The following is a 17,631-nucleotide window of genomic DNA, read 5'->3' on the forward strand; positions in this document are numbered from 1 at the left end:
CAGGGCTTGATTATTTGTTCCACACTGGGATACTTCCCTTTTGAATGTAGTCTGCTAGAAGGCTGAAGTCTTTCTTTCTCTAAATATACACTGCATTATTGTAAAGTTCATTTACAAAAACATCACTGAAGCGTAAGTGTAAAACAATTCACTCTTTAGAAGTTACCAACATAGCAAACAGTCCCTAAAAAGACATCCCTCAAAACTCCTACACCTATAATTTTCTCACAGAACATAAAAGATTATGCAAACGGACCTTTAAAGCAGCTTCGTAGACATCATTGGTGAGGCACTCCATGAGGTAAGAACCCCCCCAGGGGTCTGCCACTTTAGGAATACCTGACTCCTCTTGAATTATTATCTGTGTGTTCCGAGCAATGCGAGCACTCTTCACTGTAGGCAAACCCAAGGCTTCATCAAATGAATTTGTATGCAAAGACTGTGTGCCTCCAAACACAGCAGCCATTGCTTCAATTGTAGTACGGATAACATTGTTAAACGGGTCCTGGAAGGAAAAAGAGAGCTCTGAAGCCCAGCAGTTCTGCCACTGGGTGGGGGCAATTAGTTACACTCATACTGCTGCCACAAAACAAATGCAAGATTCCCCCATTAAAACACTGTAATCATAACAAAAGCTGAAAACGTACAGTCAGTAACAAGCATACAATCAAACTGATATATCACTTATCAGATCTCGTACAAAGAGATTAATCCATAAAGAAAGCCAAAATTATCAGCGTTTGAGTAAACTGGTCACGATAACAAAGCAAAGCCTAACTTGTATTTAGTGGTGTTTCAAATAACTTAATGAATCCAGGTTGGAGAGGATGGAACAAGTAGTCCCAATGTCCTCCATCTTCAGATTCCAGAATTCTTGGAGCAGTGAATAACACAACTGTCAGACAGGTTACTAGTCAAGCTCCATTTTGGAACTAAATGTGCTTAGTATTTTCACTGACAACCTCATTACATAAAGATAGGAATTACAGATGAAATTTGCTGGTGCTATAGAATGGAAAGATACCTATGGGAGAACTGGGATATTAACTAAAACAAATGGATAATCTGGAGTACAAGGTATAGAAATACAGTCAGCATTACAAAACATAATCTCAGCCTTTAGGTCAAAATTTTTATCTGCTTTTTTCATCTAGACAGTTGAGTTGTATACATGTGCGTCTACAGTCAAAAGAGGTGTCATCATGATCTCCAGGAGATGACATGCTCTGAGATGGAGTGAATAATCGCCCGCTGCAGATGCCTTCTTATTTAATGTGATTACTGAGGGAATTTAATGGTAGCTCAAATTGTATACCTAATTCTTGACAAGCCTAGATGGGATGAAATGTACCCAAAATAATGAAGAGCTACCAGTGCAACAGGACCTTGAAGAAGGCAAATAAAACATGAGATCTGTGCGAACTACATTATCTTCCATAAAGAAATGGAATTAATATCATTGTTATACAAGGACATGGTAATTCTACCTATACTGGAGTCTATTTCTTGTTTAAGTATTCCATTTAAAGAATTACAGAAAAGTGCGATTTGGATGAGCAAGAATGTAAAACTTAACTTGTGAGTGGATAACTATCTAAAGGTAGGCCAAAGGAAAATATATTTGCCCTCTGAAACCTGTAAGGAATAAACACTGGGCACTGAGGAGCTATATTAAGATAAACAATGTTTAGACAGGAAAAAAGGGTTATGATCCAGACAGAAATATATCTACACTGGACACTGGAAAACAGTTGAATGTATTTTTGGTAGTATTACTATTTTTGCACTCATACAATTGGAGGACCCACAAAGGCCACTGTTCAGAAAATTCTGCTGTTTTAGTTTTACTGTGTTCCTGTAATGTAAGTAAACAATATATTTACTTTGAAAAAAAGAATAAAACCCAGGCACACAAGTCAAATAATGATGGTTGCAATCACAACCTAAAACCCACTCATATCGCATGCCTTTGGGAAGCAGGCCTTGGAATAAAAGCTGGAACCCAGCTCTGACCTCACTTGGGAAATTATATGCAGTCCAATGATGCATTTGTTTGTCGTAACTCAACAGGAAGAGCAGACAATGCACCTAGTTTCAAAAAAGCAGACGAGCTGTAATCATTACTTCACTCTTCAGCGAGAGGGGCATGAATGACTTCCTTGGCAGCTCAAACAAATTCTTCAGCCAGGAATCCCGAGAAAAAGGAGCCTCTACTTCCTCATTCAGCTGCATTTTGAAAGCATAAAACTTACAGGATATATCCAAGAGAGATTCATCCTCTGAGTCCTGAATTAAGATAAGCACCTCTCTGCAGTTCTCTTCTCTACTTAGCAGGTTTGGATACTACTCTCAATTCAGTATCCACTAGACTGCGAGCACATGTGCTAAAAACAATGATTCCAGAATGAAAATGAAGCCAGACAATGAAAAGTTAGGCACTGAGACTGCCTACCATCACACTAGAATCCTTTTGTGAATACAGTCTCAAGCCTTTGGTTTGTGCCCTTTTACCTGAATGCTACAGGGTAGTCCCAAATCCTGAATTATTTTGCAAGCCAGCATTTTGGGAAACAATGCTTCTGGCACTCAACAAAACTTTCTGTATTATGTAAGGAAAAAGATGTATCTGATGCTAGTGTGTGCATTTCTCAGACTAAGACAAGCGGTCTCCTTGAGAAAGGTACACCTTTATGAATAAAACCAGCAGTCTTCTTTAAGATGGACACCATGAGAATGTATTTACATGAGGAAGTTGATGAGAATCCAATTTCTAACCTGCTCAGTGAGTGACCAGCCTGAGGTCTGACAATGAGCTCTCAGCAGAAGAGATTTGGGATTCTTGGGCTTAAACATTTTCTCTATCAGGTGAGCCCACAGCCGCCTCCCAGCTCTCAGCTTGGCTATTTCCATATAGAAGTTCATACCGATTCCCCAGAAGAAGGAGAGCCTGTAGTAAAAGCATGTGAAAAGAATAAAACATTAAGGAGAAGTCCTACAGCAAGGGCTCTGATTAATTTAATTTTACAGATTTAACCCAGACATAAGATGAAGGGAATGTTCCTGGACGCCAATGCTAGTTGCTAAAGAATGATACACACTTATGCCAATAAACTGAATTAGCCTCCAAACAAGGTGACTACAGGCAAACTGCCAATGACAGTGGTTCCTGGAACTGCTAAACTGTCCCCAGGGACTGTTTTGGGAGAGTTCTAGGTCAAACAGTGTTCCAGCAAGTCACTAATACAAACAGTGACGCTCTAGTACCAGGGAATGCTCCTTGACACAATCTACTAGCGTAGTTATGCTCACAAACTAATTATAATGGGAAGACATTATATATTATAAGCATGCTTTTATCTTTTTCTTGATGATTTTAATCAAAATCCAAATCAAACAGTTCAACACTGGCTAGCATATCAGGGAACAGACTAACTGACCTACTTTTTCCTACTTATAGCTTCTCTGGTAAACATGCATAGTTAAAGCCAGCAAAACTCACTATACTAAAGATATACTTTTTTAACAGTGAATTAGCTACTGAAACAATTTGCCACAGGCTCTTACAGATTCTCCATCACTAGAAAAGTCTGAAAATAAGGCTGTATCTTCTACATGATCCACTTTGATTTTGCAACAGATCTCCTAAACAGGTTCTCCTCAGCTCACTCCTGTAGTTGACTACTGTAGTTTGTAGGAGTCAGTTTCAGCTGACTCCTGTAGTTAGTTTGAATGTGCAACAGGCTACATGAACTCTGCCTTTTGGTTTTTTTAAACTCATGGTATAGTTAGGGAATCTGTAAATCAACTAGACAACTGAAACTGTGATTCTGCTTAGTTTGGCAGTAACTTATAAAAATACAGTATTCTGCTTAAAATTAAATTATTTCTTTTAGGAAACTCACAACTGTAAACTGAACTACCTGAACTTCCCCTTGTTAAGCATTTTCCCCAAATATTTCAAAATAATACTAATGCAAAAAGTTCAGTAACACTACAGCATAAAAGAACTGCCAGAGCTCTTGCTGCATTCTGCAGTTCTAAAGCTACAACTCTATGAGACATAACAGCTTAGAGATCCTCTTTCTGACTCAGAGACCAACTGTCACAACAGACCTTGACAACGTTTGGGCCTGTGCATGAGCTTTACAGATTATTAGTGCAGATGTAGTCTAAGTGTCTGTCGGACCAGATATATTTTCCTACTGCTGAAACTGTGTAACAAACCCAAACCAAATCCCATCTGCAATGTGAGCACTGCCAATATTGCTTGCATGTATAAAAATACTGAATTTGGTATTAAATTCCAGAGGTTTTACCAAAAGTGACTTTCATACTTACAAATTTCTTTAGCTCACCTTGGTGCAAATTCATCAATAGTCAGGCCGGCTTTAAGTCCAGTTCTGCAGTACTCCAAGCCATCGGCTATGGTATAAGCTAATTCCAGAATGGCGTCGGCTCCTGCCTCTTGCATGTGATACCCGCTGATTGAAATGGAATTAAATTTTGGCATGTACTGTAAAAATAAAAGACAACAGGGTATGACAACAGAAGGGAGAGTCAGATAATTGTTCTATCAACATTCACAAATAATTCGTTCTTTGCAGCTTGTGAATACCACTTGTCTCTATTAAGTGGTGTTTGCAGATGTTTACTTCACATCCTTTTACTTTTTCGCATTATTCATTGTGCTTAAAAGTATCACCGACCATGGTAAACACCTTTTTCAATTACGGGCTGTGTGCTACCTCTCCAATGAAAATGCAACTAATGAAACAACTGGTAGTACTGAAGTTCCAGTCATCCATTAAGGACTTCACTCCTTGTGTTACCTCTTTCTCATGCTTAATTTTGCAGCAGAAATCCTGCAAGATTTCTTGCCTCTTTGCTCCTGCTTACAGCTGTATAATGCTTCTTAACTATGCGGCTTGTTACTTTCTACACAAAAACCAGCCTGTCTGTTCCTCATCTCCAAGCTTCCTGCTATCCCTTCAGTCTTAGGCTCATCTTAATCTGACTTTGACTTGGATTGACTTAAAAGTCTCAAAATTTATGTTGTAAGTGATTTGGGATCTTAACTTTTCCTCCCAGCCCTTTCCACAACCACATCATTCTTCACTATGACAGGTTTTACTGTCTTCTGCTTTGTTCTCCGAAGTGCCTTACAAATAGTTCACTAGATGTAATAACAGAAGTAAATACATTTAAACAATACCTTTGAGGTGTATTGGAAGATGTCAGCAATAATACGCATTGACGGTTCTGGGGGGAAAATGTATGTATTTCGGACCATGAACTCCTTCAAGATGTCATTTTGGATTGTCCCTGTCAGCTTGGCCTGAGGCACTCCTTGTTCTTCTCCAGTTACAATGAATGTTGCCAACACTGGAATGACTGCCCCATTCATTGTCATAGAAACTGACATTTTCTCTAAAGGAATTCCATCAAAAAGGATTTTGGTGTCTTCCACTGTATCAATGGCAACTCCAGCCATTCCAACATCTCCTCGAACTCGTGGATTGTCTGAATCATAACCACGGTGGGTGGCTAAATCAAAAGCAACAGATAATCCCTGCTGGCCAGCTAAATGAAAAAGGAAAAAAAAAAAAAAAGGGGGGGGGGGAAGGAAGGAAAAAAAAAAAAAGAGAGATATTTAGAAGTGTGGAACAGACTTACATTGCAACTGGATCTAAAATTTTAAATTTTATTTTACATGACCCAGGCTTGGACAACAAACCAATTTTCAATGTTAAAACACTATTCCCTCCTCAAACTTGTCCAAGGTCATCTAGTCTTAAACTTTAAATGAAAAAGCTTTCAACTGAGAAGAAAAAAATATTATAGTCCTTCTAGCTCAGCCACACAATCAGCTTACCGTGCTTAACAACTTACCCACAAGTTATAAATGTGCATAGACAGACAGTATCAGGGCTTATATTCAGAAATTCTACTTAGCTTAGTTGGAAACAAAAGTGTGATAAATTATGTCACATTACCTTCTCTTTATCACAAATTAAACACATGCACACAGATTGTTACCCTGGCTGTTATTTATTCATAAGCACTTTGCTTACGAATTTGCTTATGCATTACTAAATCTGCAGTAGGAGAAAATTATTCACATAAAGCAGGGAACGGGACAGTTAGAGCTCTTGGCAGACTTGTTGCTGCAACCCAAAAGCAGCATCTGAAACTCTGCTACCCCCTGGCACTCACGCTGTGACCAGCACTGCTGTTCCTAAGTAACTGTATCTACTGCATTTGCAAATCTTCCTCTCAACATCAGCACAGCTCTTGTCAGACTGGCTATCATCTTTGATCTAAAAAGCTAGGTGTCAGCTCTGAAGCAGAATGACAAAAAATTTTAATTTCTGCCTAGTTTCAAGCAACAGAAAGTTCAGCAATTATGAGAACTGATAATTAATTCTTTTTCAGCATTCCTCTAATTACAGAGAGATTTTAATCGAATTATTAAAAACGCTTTACAAATAACTAGGTCAGATCCAGAATCTATGCTAAATAATTCAGTATTAATACAACCATTACCAACAAGATAAAATTACAGTATCACAATGTCAAACCTCAAATGAAAAATTACTGGCAGCAAACATTCTTGAGTAACTGAGCTGTGCTGTCAGCTAACTGAAATGTTAGCACTTCTGCCTCAGAAGCAACGATCAGCAGTAAGACAGTGTGTTCAGAACAATCTTTCTATTGAAATGTTTGCCTGCAAACCTCTAATATCCTGTATTTACAATTTCTCAACTTACTGAGGGTTTTATAAATTGAAAGAATCAAGAATACTTGCAAGGCTATGGCAGCAGTTAACATTGCTTCGTATTAGCTAACCATGATACTGCGAGAGCTAAAAATCCCCAAAGAATTCCTCGTCCTCACCCTAAACAGTTATTTTTGACTAGGAGGAACTGTAAAGTGGGAAATAAACGTGTCACAGATTTATTTCTCAGAAGACAACTTTCAGTGGTCTGCTGTTTTGACCAGTAAGGTTATAACACAGCTTCAAACAATTGCTAAGAGGTAAGGGTGGTGTACAACTCTTGAGTGTATCAGTAACAACTTTTTAGCAGTGGTTAATGCTTAACTCAACACTGTATTATGATGACGGTCCAGCTATTAGCTAAATAAAGTGCTGCAAAACACAATACTCCACAGAAATTTTGGGAAACCCACTCTCAAATAAGGAAAATACCAAAACTTTTAGGAAGCCAGCTTTACTAATATACCATGAATGACACTACTCATATGTATTTATGAGTTCATCTAAAATGTGTAATATGGGATGGAAACTCAAAATGTCAGAATGCACTGACGCCAGAAGTTTAGCTATGTGACAAAGTTCAACTTTTTTTTCCCACTACAATCTTCTCTCATGCTCACATAATGAGTATAAAGTGCTCCATGATGCCTGCTAGCTGGACCCTGGGCTGCAGCCAAATTCTATCTCTCCAAGTGTTAAGGCAGAATAACTAAAAATAGCATTTAACACATGATGCAAAGGCAGTTTCAGAAATGATCCAGTTTCCCTCTAATAAAGAAATACAATAACACTGGGCAGACCCTATCAGAAAGCAAAACTCACAAGGTAGAATAATAACATTTGTCATATAATTTACCATATGAATATGCCCCATTGCTTTGAAAGGCAATGTTGTTTCCCAAATCAGCTGTCTTACCTTTAATGTTGTCCTTGTAGAACTTATTGCTCTCCTCCACTGTACTGAAGCCAGCATACTGGCGGATAGTCCACGGCCTGTAAGTGTACATAGTTGGGTAGGGTCCTCGAGTGAAAGGCTTCACCCCTGGCAGCTCTTCAGGGAGGTCTTTCGTGTCTCTTTTGGAGTATAAGGGCTTGATGTCAATCCCTTCTGGGGTGTGCCAAATTAAATCCTTTGGATTCTTGCCTTTCAGCTGCTTTTCAGCAAGAGCAGCCCACTCGGGGTGCAGCGGCTGCCCATGCAGTGAACGCCACGCAAGCTGGCAGGCTGGAAGTTGTGCCAGGCATGTGCACTGGTGGGGCCACAGGCGCAGGACAGCATCCTTGGCTCTTAGCATGCCTGTCCCACTGGTTGGCAAGTATGGGATGAACTGAAGAAAATAAAACCATATATTTTGCATTATCATATAAATCCAGCATGGGAGAAGCAAACACAGAGAGGTGAAGCACTTTGCTAAAGCTGAAACAGCAGAAAGTAAGTGTATTTATTTATTCACTTACTCATTTGTCAGACATCAATCCCCTTGCCTTTCAACCAGACAATGCATAAAACAGAGTTCAGGAAAAACCCCTACATTTTCATCTAGCTAAGGAAAACAACTGGTCTACATCCACCTACAAAATGTGTAACTGATTTCAGTCCCTAAGCAGCATTAATCAGGCACTGGAAAGTCAGTGTCAGGCATGACAATGGTGTTGGAGGAAAATGCCAGATCAGTGCTACTGTAGGCTGTACACCTCAGCTTTGCCCCTGTATAGCCCCAGACCAGGACTGCAAGTGCGGTCAGTAAATAGATACTAGACAATGAAAGTTTAATATTAGTAAGACTGTACCTGACGGTTCAAAGAAGTTTCTAAGAACAGAAGATCCTAACCTCTAGGAGGCTGAGACGGTGGAGATTGTCTGTTGTGATTACTCAGAACTGAGACGTGGAGATTGTCTATTGTGATTACCCAGAACTGAGACGTGCAGAACCTGAAGCGATCATCCTTGAAAGAAAAAGTAAAATGGCGAAGTGATCAAGATATAGAACAACTTGTGAAACCGACTGTCAAGATAATGACTAATAAAAGACTTGTTTGAAACCAATAGATTAGGTAATGCTTTGTAGAGACTATAAATGTAGAGCTAAAAATCCTGTAACCTTGTCACTCTCTGCGGAGGTGACCCAACGCTGCTGCACCGATTAAAACTGCAAACCTAGAGTAACCCACAAGAGTTTGAGTCTCTTCTTTTACAAATGGCATGCCTAGCTATTTCCTCACTTTCCCATCTTTCTCATCTATGAATTCCTTCATGTCACAGGGGGACCCTCAACATCAAAGAGCCACTGCGAAGAAGTAGACTGTTGGAAAACTGCTGACATATCACACGCTATGGAAAAGGCAGGTTAGGCTGGACGGGAATCCGAGATAAACTCGGAAAGAAAGGCAAAAAAGAAAAAGTGGTATGCAAGAACACAGGGATGATACAAGCTGCAGAGGCTCATCCCACTATGCATGGGATTGATATGGGGGATTAGCTCTGTAACTCCTGGAAGCTGTGAGCAACTCTGTTTCTGCTCTCCATACTCTATCCCTGCACTTCTCTCCCCACCTAAAACCTTTACAGCTTGGCTCCAGCGCCAGCTCCCTCCTCTCTGCCTCACCTCCTTCATGATCCTCTGGCAACACACGCTTCCCGACCACCTTTATGAAAAAATCTGCATAAAACTGGAAAGCATCTCCATTGCTGTTATGGTGCCGCAGCAACACGCCCCACGCAAGTGCTTCCGTAACATACACGCCAGGCGCTGCACACGTACAACACACAAGCAGCACCAGAGCCCTGCGGCCGGGATGAGAGCCACCCCCCCCGCCCCGTTACCCCCAAGGCCGCACAAACCCACTGCCCTCCCCGCAGCCGGCCCGCGCAACGGCTAGGCAGCACCGGCCACCAGCCCGGCTGCCCCACAGCCTCCCTGACAGGCCCGCCGAGCGCCCCGCACCCCCTGCCACCAACACGCCCCCTCAGCGGCCAGCAGGGGCGGCATAGGGGCTGGCCCAGGGGGGTCGCGGCCCTGCCCGGCCGGGAGACGCGGCTGGCTGAGGACAAGCCCCGACCCCGGCGCCGGCCGCTAGGCCCTACCTGCTCCCGGCCCCGCCGCCGCCTCCCAGCGCCCCCCGCAGCGCGCATGCGCGGAAGGCCGCGCCGCGCCCCGCCCCTGTGGAGGGAGGTGGGAGCGCGCACTGCGCGTGCGCTGGCCTGCGCGGGAAGGCGGCGGGCGGCTGAGGCGGAGCGAGGCGAGGTTAGCGGTGAGCCGCTGGGAGGTTTCGTGGGGGTTCCCGCGGCGTTATCCGGTAGCGGCGGGGAGCGGGAGTTTGGGGGTCTGAAGGGGGTCGTGGGTGGTGAGGACTACAGCTCCCGGCGTGAGTGTGGTTCGGCGGGGCCGGGCCGCGGCCGTGGCGGGCAGCGTTGCGTGGTGGCGGTTACAGTCCGCGCCTCGCTCTCTGCGGTGGGTTGCAAATGCTGTCCCGGAAAGCCGGTACTGGAGGCGGGTGTTATTTACCTGGCGAGCCGTGACGGGGTTTCCGCGTGAGGGAAGAAGTGGCCTGAGGGGATGAAAGGAAAACTGAATACTTCTGAGTCGTCACGCTTAAGAAAGAGAAGGCTACTGGGATATAATGATTATTCTCTTCTGCGTGGCTTCTTTTTTTCTCTATAGTGAGTAAGAAAAGAAGCTACAGGATTAACCTGCGGCAAGGTTAGGTGCTAGGGTAAAAAGTTCTAGTAATGGGATAACCACGCTGAACTGCGCTGAATGATTTAAGAGTTTCTGTTGTTGGATGCCTTCAAGAACAAATTAGTCTGTTTTCGGTGCAGTTACTGTTTTGCTATTGCTGCCACTTGACATATGGATGTACTGGCTTTTAGGTTTAGAAAGATGTGTGGAACATACACAAACACTTGTCTAAAAGCCAAATAGATATGCTTTTTTCATGGTCCTACACTGGGATAAATATGCAAAATTTAGGTTTTGAGTTAAATGCAAACATTTGGGCTTATTTAGCATTGGGTGTTTCTGTCATTTTGCTTTTTAATGTATGCTTTGTACTGTATGGATTATAATTGCTGGATTTTAATTTTGGTTTTGTTTCTTCCGGTTCCATTTGGCTTACAGGTAATGACATGCCACTACACATCTTACAGTAAAATGAGAGGGACTGCTCGTTGGGTATCAGCAAAAAACTGGTTTACATCAGAAAATCAGCAAGGGCCATCCAGCAAAACAAAAGGAACAGTTGGAGAAGGAAGACCAAAAGGACAAAAAAGAAAGGTAACCATTATTTTGGATCAAACAAATTAAAAAAGTAATGAAAGAAAAAAAAAAGAAGCATTTTTTGCCCAGTTTTTACTGGCATTTATAGAGAATATTTCATTAGCTAAATGTCGTCCTCTTGAGGAAATGTCCAGTGTGAACAGATCTTTTGAGTCCCACTGCCTTAGCTGCTGTCTGGTTTCCAGAATTTCTAGTTGCGTGCTACCATGCCTGTGACAAGTAGAGGGAAGCTTTCCCTGGTTTTTAATGAGAAGGCAAACTGGCTGTGCAGTTCTGAAGAACTGCATAGCATCTCTTTGAACAGAGTCATAAAGTCACAGTTCACTCAGCTCAGTGTATTAAGTTCTGGAAAATATTCTTTGCGTGTCTCAGGATTGTCCTAGGCAGCTTTCTGTTGGCAAGAGCTTGCTTTACCACTGAACTTAGGAACAGTGTCATCTCAAGATGTGGATGGATAGCCATACATTTGTGTGTTCCTTATTTCATGACCTCATTCTTGGATTGGGAGGAATTAAGACAGGGAATTGCTCTCCTTAACCTGCATAAGATAAATTACTGTTTCACAGCTCAAAGTCTTTTTTGAGGTCAGTGTCAACAGCTCTCTGTCGAGCACTAACATGCTTCCACAGAACATTTATAGCAGGTTGCTAGTAGTAGATGAATGGTTGAGCAGCAGAGGATGTTGCAAAATTATCACATTTGCTGTACATTTTTTCTTTTCAGAAGGTCACTCAGACGGTCAAAAGGAAAGCTAAGGAACACAGGGACTATTCCCCTGCAGGTGGGATTGTATTCTTATGTTTGTCTTGTACAAATCCAGTGGTTTGAAAAAACCACTGAAAGTAGAAGTAACTGTAATGTTGAAACCATGGATGTCTGAGATGTCACTGAAATAAGTTTCAAAGTTTTCTTTCTGGACAGTAACAGTGGGTATTTGCAATACAGTCTTAGCCAGTGTGCATTCATATAATGTGTTGTATATGCACGTATTAATCATATGCTTTTGTTTGCAAGTAGTGTTCTTTTGTAAAATTCACAGAATGGTCGGGTTTGGAAGGGACCTCTGGATATCACCTAGTCCAAACCCCTGCTAAAGCAGGTTCTCCTAGAGCAGGTTGCACAGAGTGGCATCCAGGTGGGTTTTGAATGTCTCCAGAGGAGACTCCACAGCCTCTCTGGGCAGCCTGTTCTAGTGCTGTATCACCCTCAAAGTAAAGAAGTTTTTCCTTGTATTAAGATGAAGCTCCCTGTGCTGCAGTTTGTACTTGTTGCCCCTTGTCCTGTTGCTGGGCACGGCTGAAAATAGCCTGGCCCCATCCTGTTAACACTCACACTTAAGATATTTGTAGACATTGATAAGATCCCCTCTCAGTCTTTTCCTTTTTTCCTTTGTGTTAGCAGGAGAAGGTCCTTCAAAAAAGGTGAAGCTAACCAGTGCTGAAACGGCATCTTGGCAGACTCTCTCAGAGAGCAGTAGGTGGTTTCTGGAAACTGTAATGGATTCAGTAATACTGTAAGTGCCAAATATCCTGGCGGGGGCTCTTTGTTTCCACAAGGAGTAAAGTAAAAATCATAACATTGCTTGAGCTGGAAAAGCTTTGGAGCTTTTTTTTTGGGTAATATGGTTGGCTGTGTATATTTTTGTCCAGTATAATATAATAATTTCTATGTGAAGCTGGGAATTTTTAGCTAGAGAAGTTACAACTCTGTTACTTTATTTGATGAGTTCTCTGTGCTTGCAGGCTTTGTGATGAAAATTCTGCCTTTATTTTCTTTCCAGATCTATTTTGCGCCAAAATAGTGAGAAAAAAAAGAATGTTCAGAAGCACCTCAATTTACTGAAAGAAAGGTAAGAAATCAAAATTAAAAAAAGAAAAAGGTGAGAAAAGTGATTTAGTTTAGCTAGTTGTTTTGTACCATGCTTACAGAATTGCTCCTGGGAGCGATCATTTAGGAAATCTTGGAAAGCAGAGTTGATGCAAAATCAAGGAGGGAAATACCTTGACACTGTGTTGATTCAAGTCAACAAGGAAGAGTTGTTGGAAGACCCACTTTAACTACTTCTATGAGTAACAGAACCTAGGAGGTATTCTTAAGAGCTCCTTGAATCAGCTTTGTACTCTACACAGGGTTTAAATTTTTGGGCAACTATTTATTTTATTCTCATTTTATGGTAGTGGCAGGAGCAGATACAGCTAAATCTTCCTAAATGCTAATTCATTTTGTGACTGTTGAAGTTACTTCTAGGAGAAGTGAAATTTTGTGTTGAGGCATAACTTGCAGCCTTTTTGTTTCCTTGTGGGAGTAATTACATATGCTTGAGTGTCTGAGAATTTTGGAGGGGGGGTATACCAGGTTTTTACTGACATAGAGCCTGAGCTCATATGTTGTTTTCTTTGTGTGTACAGTACCTCAAGACTCAAACATGAGGAGCTAGTTTCTCATAAATGGTTTTCTTTTATTTTTTTGTTTTGTGATTTGTGACCTGTTTAATTTCTCAGTTGCCAAACTCCTGTGGTCTCATCTGTGATGCACAGGAACTCTGGCAGTTTGGTGTATCTAACAGCTTCAGATCCAACTCGGAAGGATTCAAGTCTTCCTCAGAATCAGAAGGACCTTTGAGAGCAAGCTAAAACGCTTCCCCTGGCATAAAACTGTCACGTTTGATTTTGCTAGGATAGTCTTTGCTTGGAAGCAGTTAAAATTGAATATTTTAGAACTTAGTTTTACTTTGAAAAGCAGAACAGTCAGAACTGGGTAAATATTACAGTCAGGGAGTGTTACAGGTCAATGGGATAGAAACACCACAATGTCAGTGTAATAGTAAAGGTTGGAATGGTGGGATTTCTTGATCCTGGTTCCTTCCTTAGCCATATATTCCACGTGATTTTGGAAAACAATTCAAGACAGCTTTTCTTCCTGTCTGGATCCTTTTACTTCACTGGCAGCAATTGGGCTGAACTGAGATTAGTTTTTCCCCAGAAAAGTCATTAGGCAGTTTTCTTCTTGCTTTGCAAAGTCATCCAAACAAGTCATGTTTTCCTTTTCCTATAACAAAGGGTGCTGAGATTTTTCAAGACTTTGAAGGTGCCCCCAGGGAAGCTGGGCAACCTGAAGAATGTCCTGAGCCTTCTAATGGCAGAGAAACAAATGCTTGAGACAAATGAAGAGTCTTTGATACAATTGCAGGTATGAAAGGCAAGGAAGGGAACAAAAGTATCTTACCCATCTGCTGCTGCTCAGCGTGTTGTAACTTTTTAGTAGACAGGCTGCTGGCTATGTCTGTGCCACGTGGAGGCAGTTGTCTATTCATTGTCACCCACCCTTGCTACAAAGCAGTGTATCTTTTTGAACTTTTAAGTGACTCAGCTGATGCTGATGATCAGTATCTTATACACAGAAGGCTCACCATCTCTAAATTCTGTTCTGGTTTTGTGTCTGTCTTGTCTTAGGAAGAAATAAATGCAGCTGAGCGATCAGCAGAACATACCAAAGAAACTATAAGTGACCTGGAGTACAAAATTCAGGTGCTCAAGAACCAGTTAGAGGAAGATGAAAAAAAGGCCAGGAAGGTATTTCATTTCCAATAGATGCTGCTGCACTCTAACCTAGAGGAATGGGCTAGCTTCCAGCGCTGTTTCTGCAGAGAGTGTTGTATAAGGAATGCCGTATTTGCCTCTGGGAAGATCTTTTTTTCTGTCTTCCCAACCTCAGTTGCAAAATTAAAAAGTTTAGTTCTCAGAAGTTGGATAATAACAGCTAGTTTTTCCTTCTTGTGTGCTTGACGTGTGATTTTGGGTTATTTTTTTACTCTTTTTTTTCCCTTTCTAGATATTCCAGGAGAATAGCAGTGGAGCACTTCACCTGCCAGAACTCCCCAAGCGCAGTTTACAGGCACCCATTTTGCAGGTGAGCATGGAATATATTTTCAGAAACACCTGGTCTAGGAGAAGGAAGGCAACAGAATGTGCTTTCATCACTTAACCTCTGTTAGAGGAGGTAGTGCTGAAATTCTGAAGTATCTGAAAGTTCTCTCTCTTTTTCTTTTTTTTTTTTTCTTTCCATTTAGAACTGTATGCTTATGTTTTTAAAACGGAGCAAAACCCTAGGAAACCTGCCATTTAAAGGATCCTGTGCCTTTTCCTAGGAACCCTGTGGTCCTAGAGAACCTGTAGCCATTCCTGAACTGTATCTCTCTGTAACTGATGGAAGGAAGGCTGTCTCGTTCTGGGTCTTTGAATCTTTTTATTTTAGCTGTATTTAGGTACAGCTAGACGGCATGACAGTGATGTTTCCGCTGGACTCGGTGGAAGCCTTTTTCTTATTTTTTGTTCTTTCTTTCATTCTTTAGGAAGAAATTTTGAAGGTAAAAAATCAAAAAGGTCTTTTGCAGGATATGAACACTATCCAGCAGTCAGCTGACTTGAAGAACATATTAACCCTCATTGAAAAGACCTATGAGAAGGTGGACTTCCTTTGAAGATGACCTAGGCCAGCATGCTGTGTTACTTGAAGCAGCAGGATGCTGATCATGGAAACAGTCTTTTCTTCCTAATGGCTTTGCTGTTGTGACTGCTGAATTTTGGTGAAAACACTTTCTATGAATATTGGTATATAAATCAGTAGATGCATTCTGGGACTCTAGTGATTTAAATAATCAATCAAGGTTTTTTTGGACCTGTGATGACCTCTAATGCTTATATATACTGTCTTAGGAGAAGGGAGGGAAAGGGATGCTTGGTTTATTTGGGCATTTTTTATAGAACAAGGCAACTTTTTCCATTACATTTGAACTTTTATATCACATCTGTAAATCATTTAAAGCAATCTCTTACCAAACTAACTCTTGTTTTGGAGTTAAATCCTCTTTAAAGCTGAAATGTAGTAAACGTAGTAAAAATATGATTATCTAATGCTCAGTTGCAAATCTGCTATTTGACTTTCTTAATTTTTTAATAAAAATCCACCATGGCAGGGAAATGAATGATTTTATCAAATGCATGAGATGCTTCCCCCTCTGCCATTTTTGTATTCATTACTTTAATAAAAAAAGACATTCACACTTGGTTTATCCCATCTCCAAGGTATGACCACCCCTCACCGAGCATGCGCTTTCTATTTTTTATCAGCTGTATCTTTAAACGAGAAGCGAGAGAATTTTACACCAATCAGTAATATAAGAATGTATGCCTACAGTCACTCAAGCTCCACCTGAGAGTAAAGAAAAGTATAAAAAGTGAATGAATGAGCGGAGAAGTGGGGGAACACACTCCATCGGAACTTCTGGGATCAGTTAATGAGCTGAACCTGTGTTCTTCCCCCGTAGGGACACCTGCTGGGTAAGAACTTAGCCTTACGAGCACTGAATAACTAACTCATGGTGACTGTTATTAGTGATTATAGTTTGGTTGTATATCACTTCAAGCTTGTTTTTGCAGACAGTCCCTACCACCGGCAATCACAAATCTTGATTTGTCACTATTTTATATTAATAAATCGTGTTGTTCCGTAAACTGTTAGTATTAGTCCTTCATGGGCACTAGCAGTTGCCAGCCGTGGGTGACATAATCAAATCAATCGGGAAGACTCGTTGAGGGGTCCCCATGATGCTGTTGGTGCATTTTCCTAAACAAGTCAATCAAATCATCCTCCAATCCGGTGGGACTGTTTGGTGAAGGGCCCCTGTAATGGGACACTGGCAGACTGGTTGGGCCCAAGTGTCTCTGCTTTCCTGTGGCACTGATAGATCAAACACTAGGGGTCGAGGAAAATTTCCCCACTCCCACCTTCCATGTGACACCTTGTAAATGCAGTGTAAAGCTGTTACCAGCAGCGGAGGTGCTGCATTACAGGGCTGGATAGTTGCGGAAGCAAGACATAATTTTATTTTTTTCTCCTCACATGGGGTGACTTTGTGATAGGCTGGCTGGCTGTGGATGTCGTTACTTCAGGGTTGTCATACAAACGTGAAGAGAACAACATAAAACAGGAGCATAAATCCAGCCTTTTAGGATGTCTTAGCTCAGCTTCCTTGGTGGTGGATACCCTTGAGCAGAGCTGCAGAATGATCAGATTGTGGTTTCTGATGAGATCGGAGGACTCTTCTAGCAGCAGGTTCACTGTTGATCGGTGTGTGTGGAGCTGTGAACTTGTGTGATTTGACCTGGGAACATCGGGTACTTTTCAGTTTCACAGACCTTGGCTTCAAGTAGCTAAGTTTTAAGCCACAGATAAGGTAGAGCAGGAATATCAGTCTGTATCCCTTATCAACCCTTCCTCACGTTCAAAGGAAACATCTTTCTGCATCTACTCTCCCGTAACAATTGGATGTTCCTTCTTTATTGGCTCTTCTGACTTGTTGTTAATTTAGGTATTTATGTATTTATTTATTGTTGTTATTTAAAATTGTGTTGTCAAACAACACAAACAATGTGGTTGTCAAGTCCAAATCAAAAGGACAGTATGGGTTAGTATCATCAAACTGGACAGACTGGAACAACTGAAAAATCAGTCAAAGGGTGAACAGGTCTGCCGCCTCAAAATGACGCTTGGGGCCGCTTGGCTGGGTTCGTTTTCTCT

At 41.4% G+C, this 17,631-nt stretch overlaps 2 protein-coding genes across 9 annotated transcripts in view; one reads left to right on the forward strand and one right to left on the reverse strand.

Moving 5' to 3' along the window:
- MMUT (methylmalonyl-CoA mutase) overlaps positions 1 to 9,923 on the reverse strand; it is a 23,723-nt gene extending 13,800 nt beyond the window's left edge. The window contains exons 1-7 of one of the 3 annotated variants that reach the window (XM_040597135.1): positions 9,861 to 9,923; positions 8,567 to 8,722; positions 7,692 to 8,103; positions 5,213 to 5,580; positions 4,356 to 4,513; positions 2,776 to 2,947; positions 257 to 505 (exon numbers count right to left, since the gene is read on the reverse strand). In XM_040597135.1, the coding sequence (XP_040453069.1) occupies positions 257 to 505; positions 2,776 to 2,947; positions 4,356 to 4,513; positions 5,213 to 5,580; positions 7,692 to 8,070 (1,326 nt within the window). In that variant the 5' untranslated portion in view covers positions 8,071 to 8,103; positions 8,567 to 8,722; positions 9,861 to 9,923. Of the gene's footprint in view, positions 1 to 256; positions 506 to 2,775; positions 2,948 to 4,355; positions 4,514 to 5,212; positions 5,581 to 7,691; positions 8,104 to 8,566; positions 8,723 to 9,381; positions 9,572 to 9,860 lie in introns of those variants that run through there. The other 2 variants (XM_040597136.1, XM_040597134.1) reach the window with 2 other exon arrangements.
- CENPQ (centromere protein Q) lies at positions 9,905 to 16,114 on the forward strand. Of its 6 annotated transcripts, none has more exons than XM_040597138.1 (9): positions 9,905 to 10,020; positions 10,894 to 11,049; positions 11,776 to 11,833; positions 12,451 to 12,565; positions 12,833 to 12,901; positions 14,112 to 14,241; positions 14,505 to 14,624; positions 14,884 to 14,961; positions 15,404 to 16,114. In XM_040597138.1, exons 1-9 carry the CDS (start codon positions 9,907 to 9,909, stop codon positions 15,530 to 15,532), a joined length of 969 nt encoding a protein of 322 aa, XP_040453072.1. In that variant the 5' UTR covers positions 9,905 to 9,906; the 3' UTR covers positions 15,533 to 16,114. The 6 variants fall into 6 exon arrangements, with proteins under 6 accessions (XP_040453072.1, XP_040453073.1, XP_040453074.1 ...); XM_040597139.1 differs by having other exon boundaries at positions 12,454 to 12,565; XM_040597140.1 differs by having other exon boundaries at positions 11,779 to 11,833.
- The last annotated feature ends 1,517 nt before the right edge of the window (positions 16,115 to 17,631 follow it).

Source organism: Falco naumanni, chromosome 6 (assembly GCF_017639655.2).
Source record: "Falco naumanni isolate bFalNau1 chromosome 6, bFalNau1.pat, whole genome shotgun sequence".
Lineage (NCBI taxonomy): Eukaryota > Metazoa > Chordata > Aves > Falconiformes > Falconidae > Falco > Falco naumanni.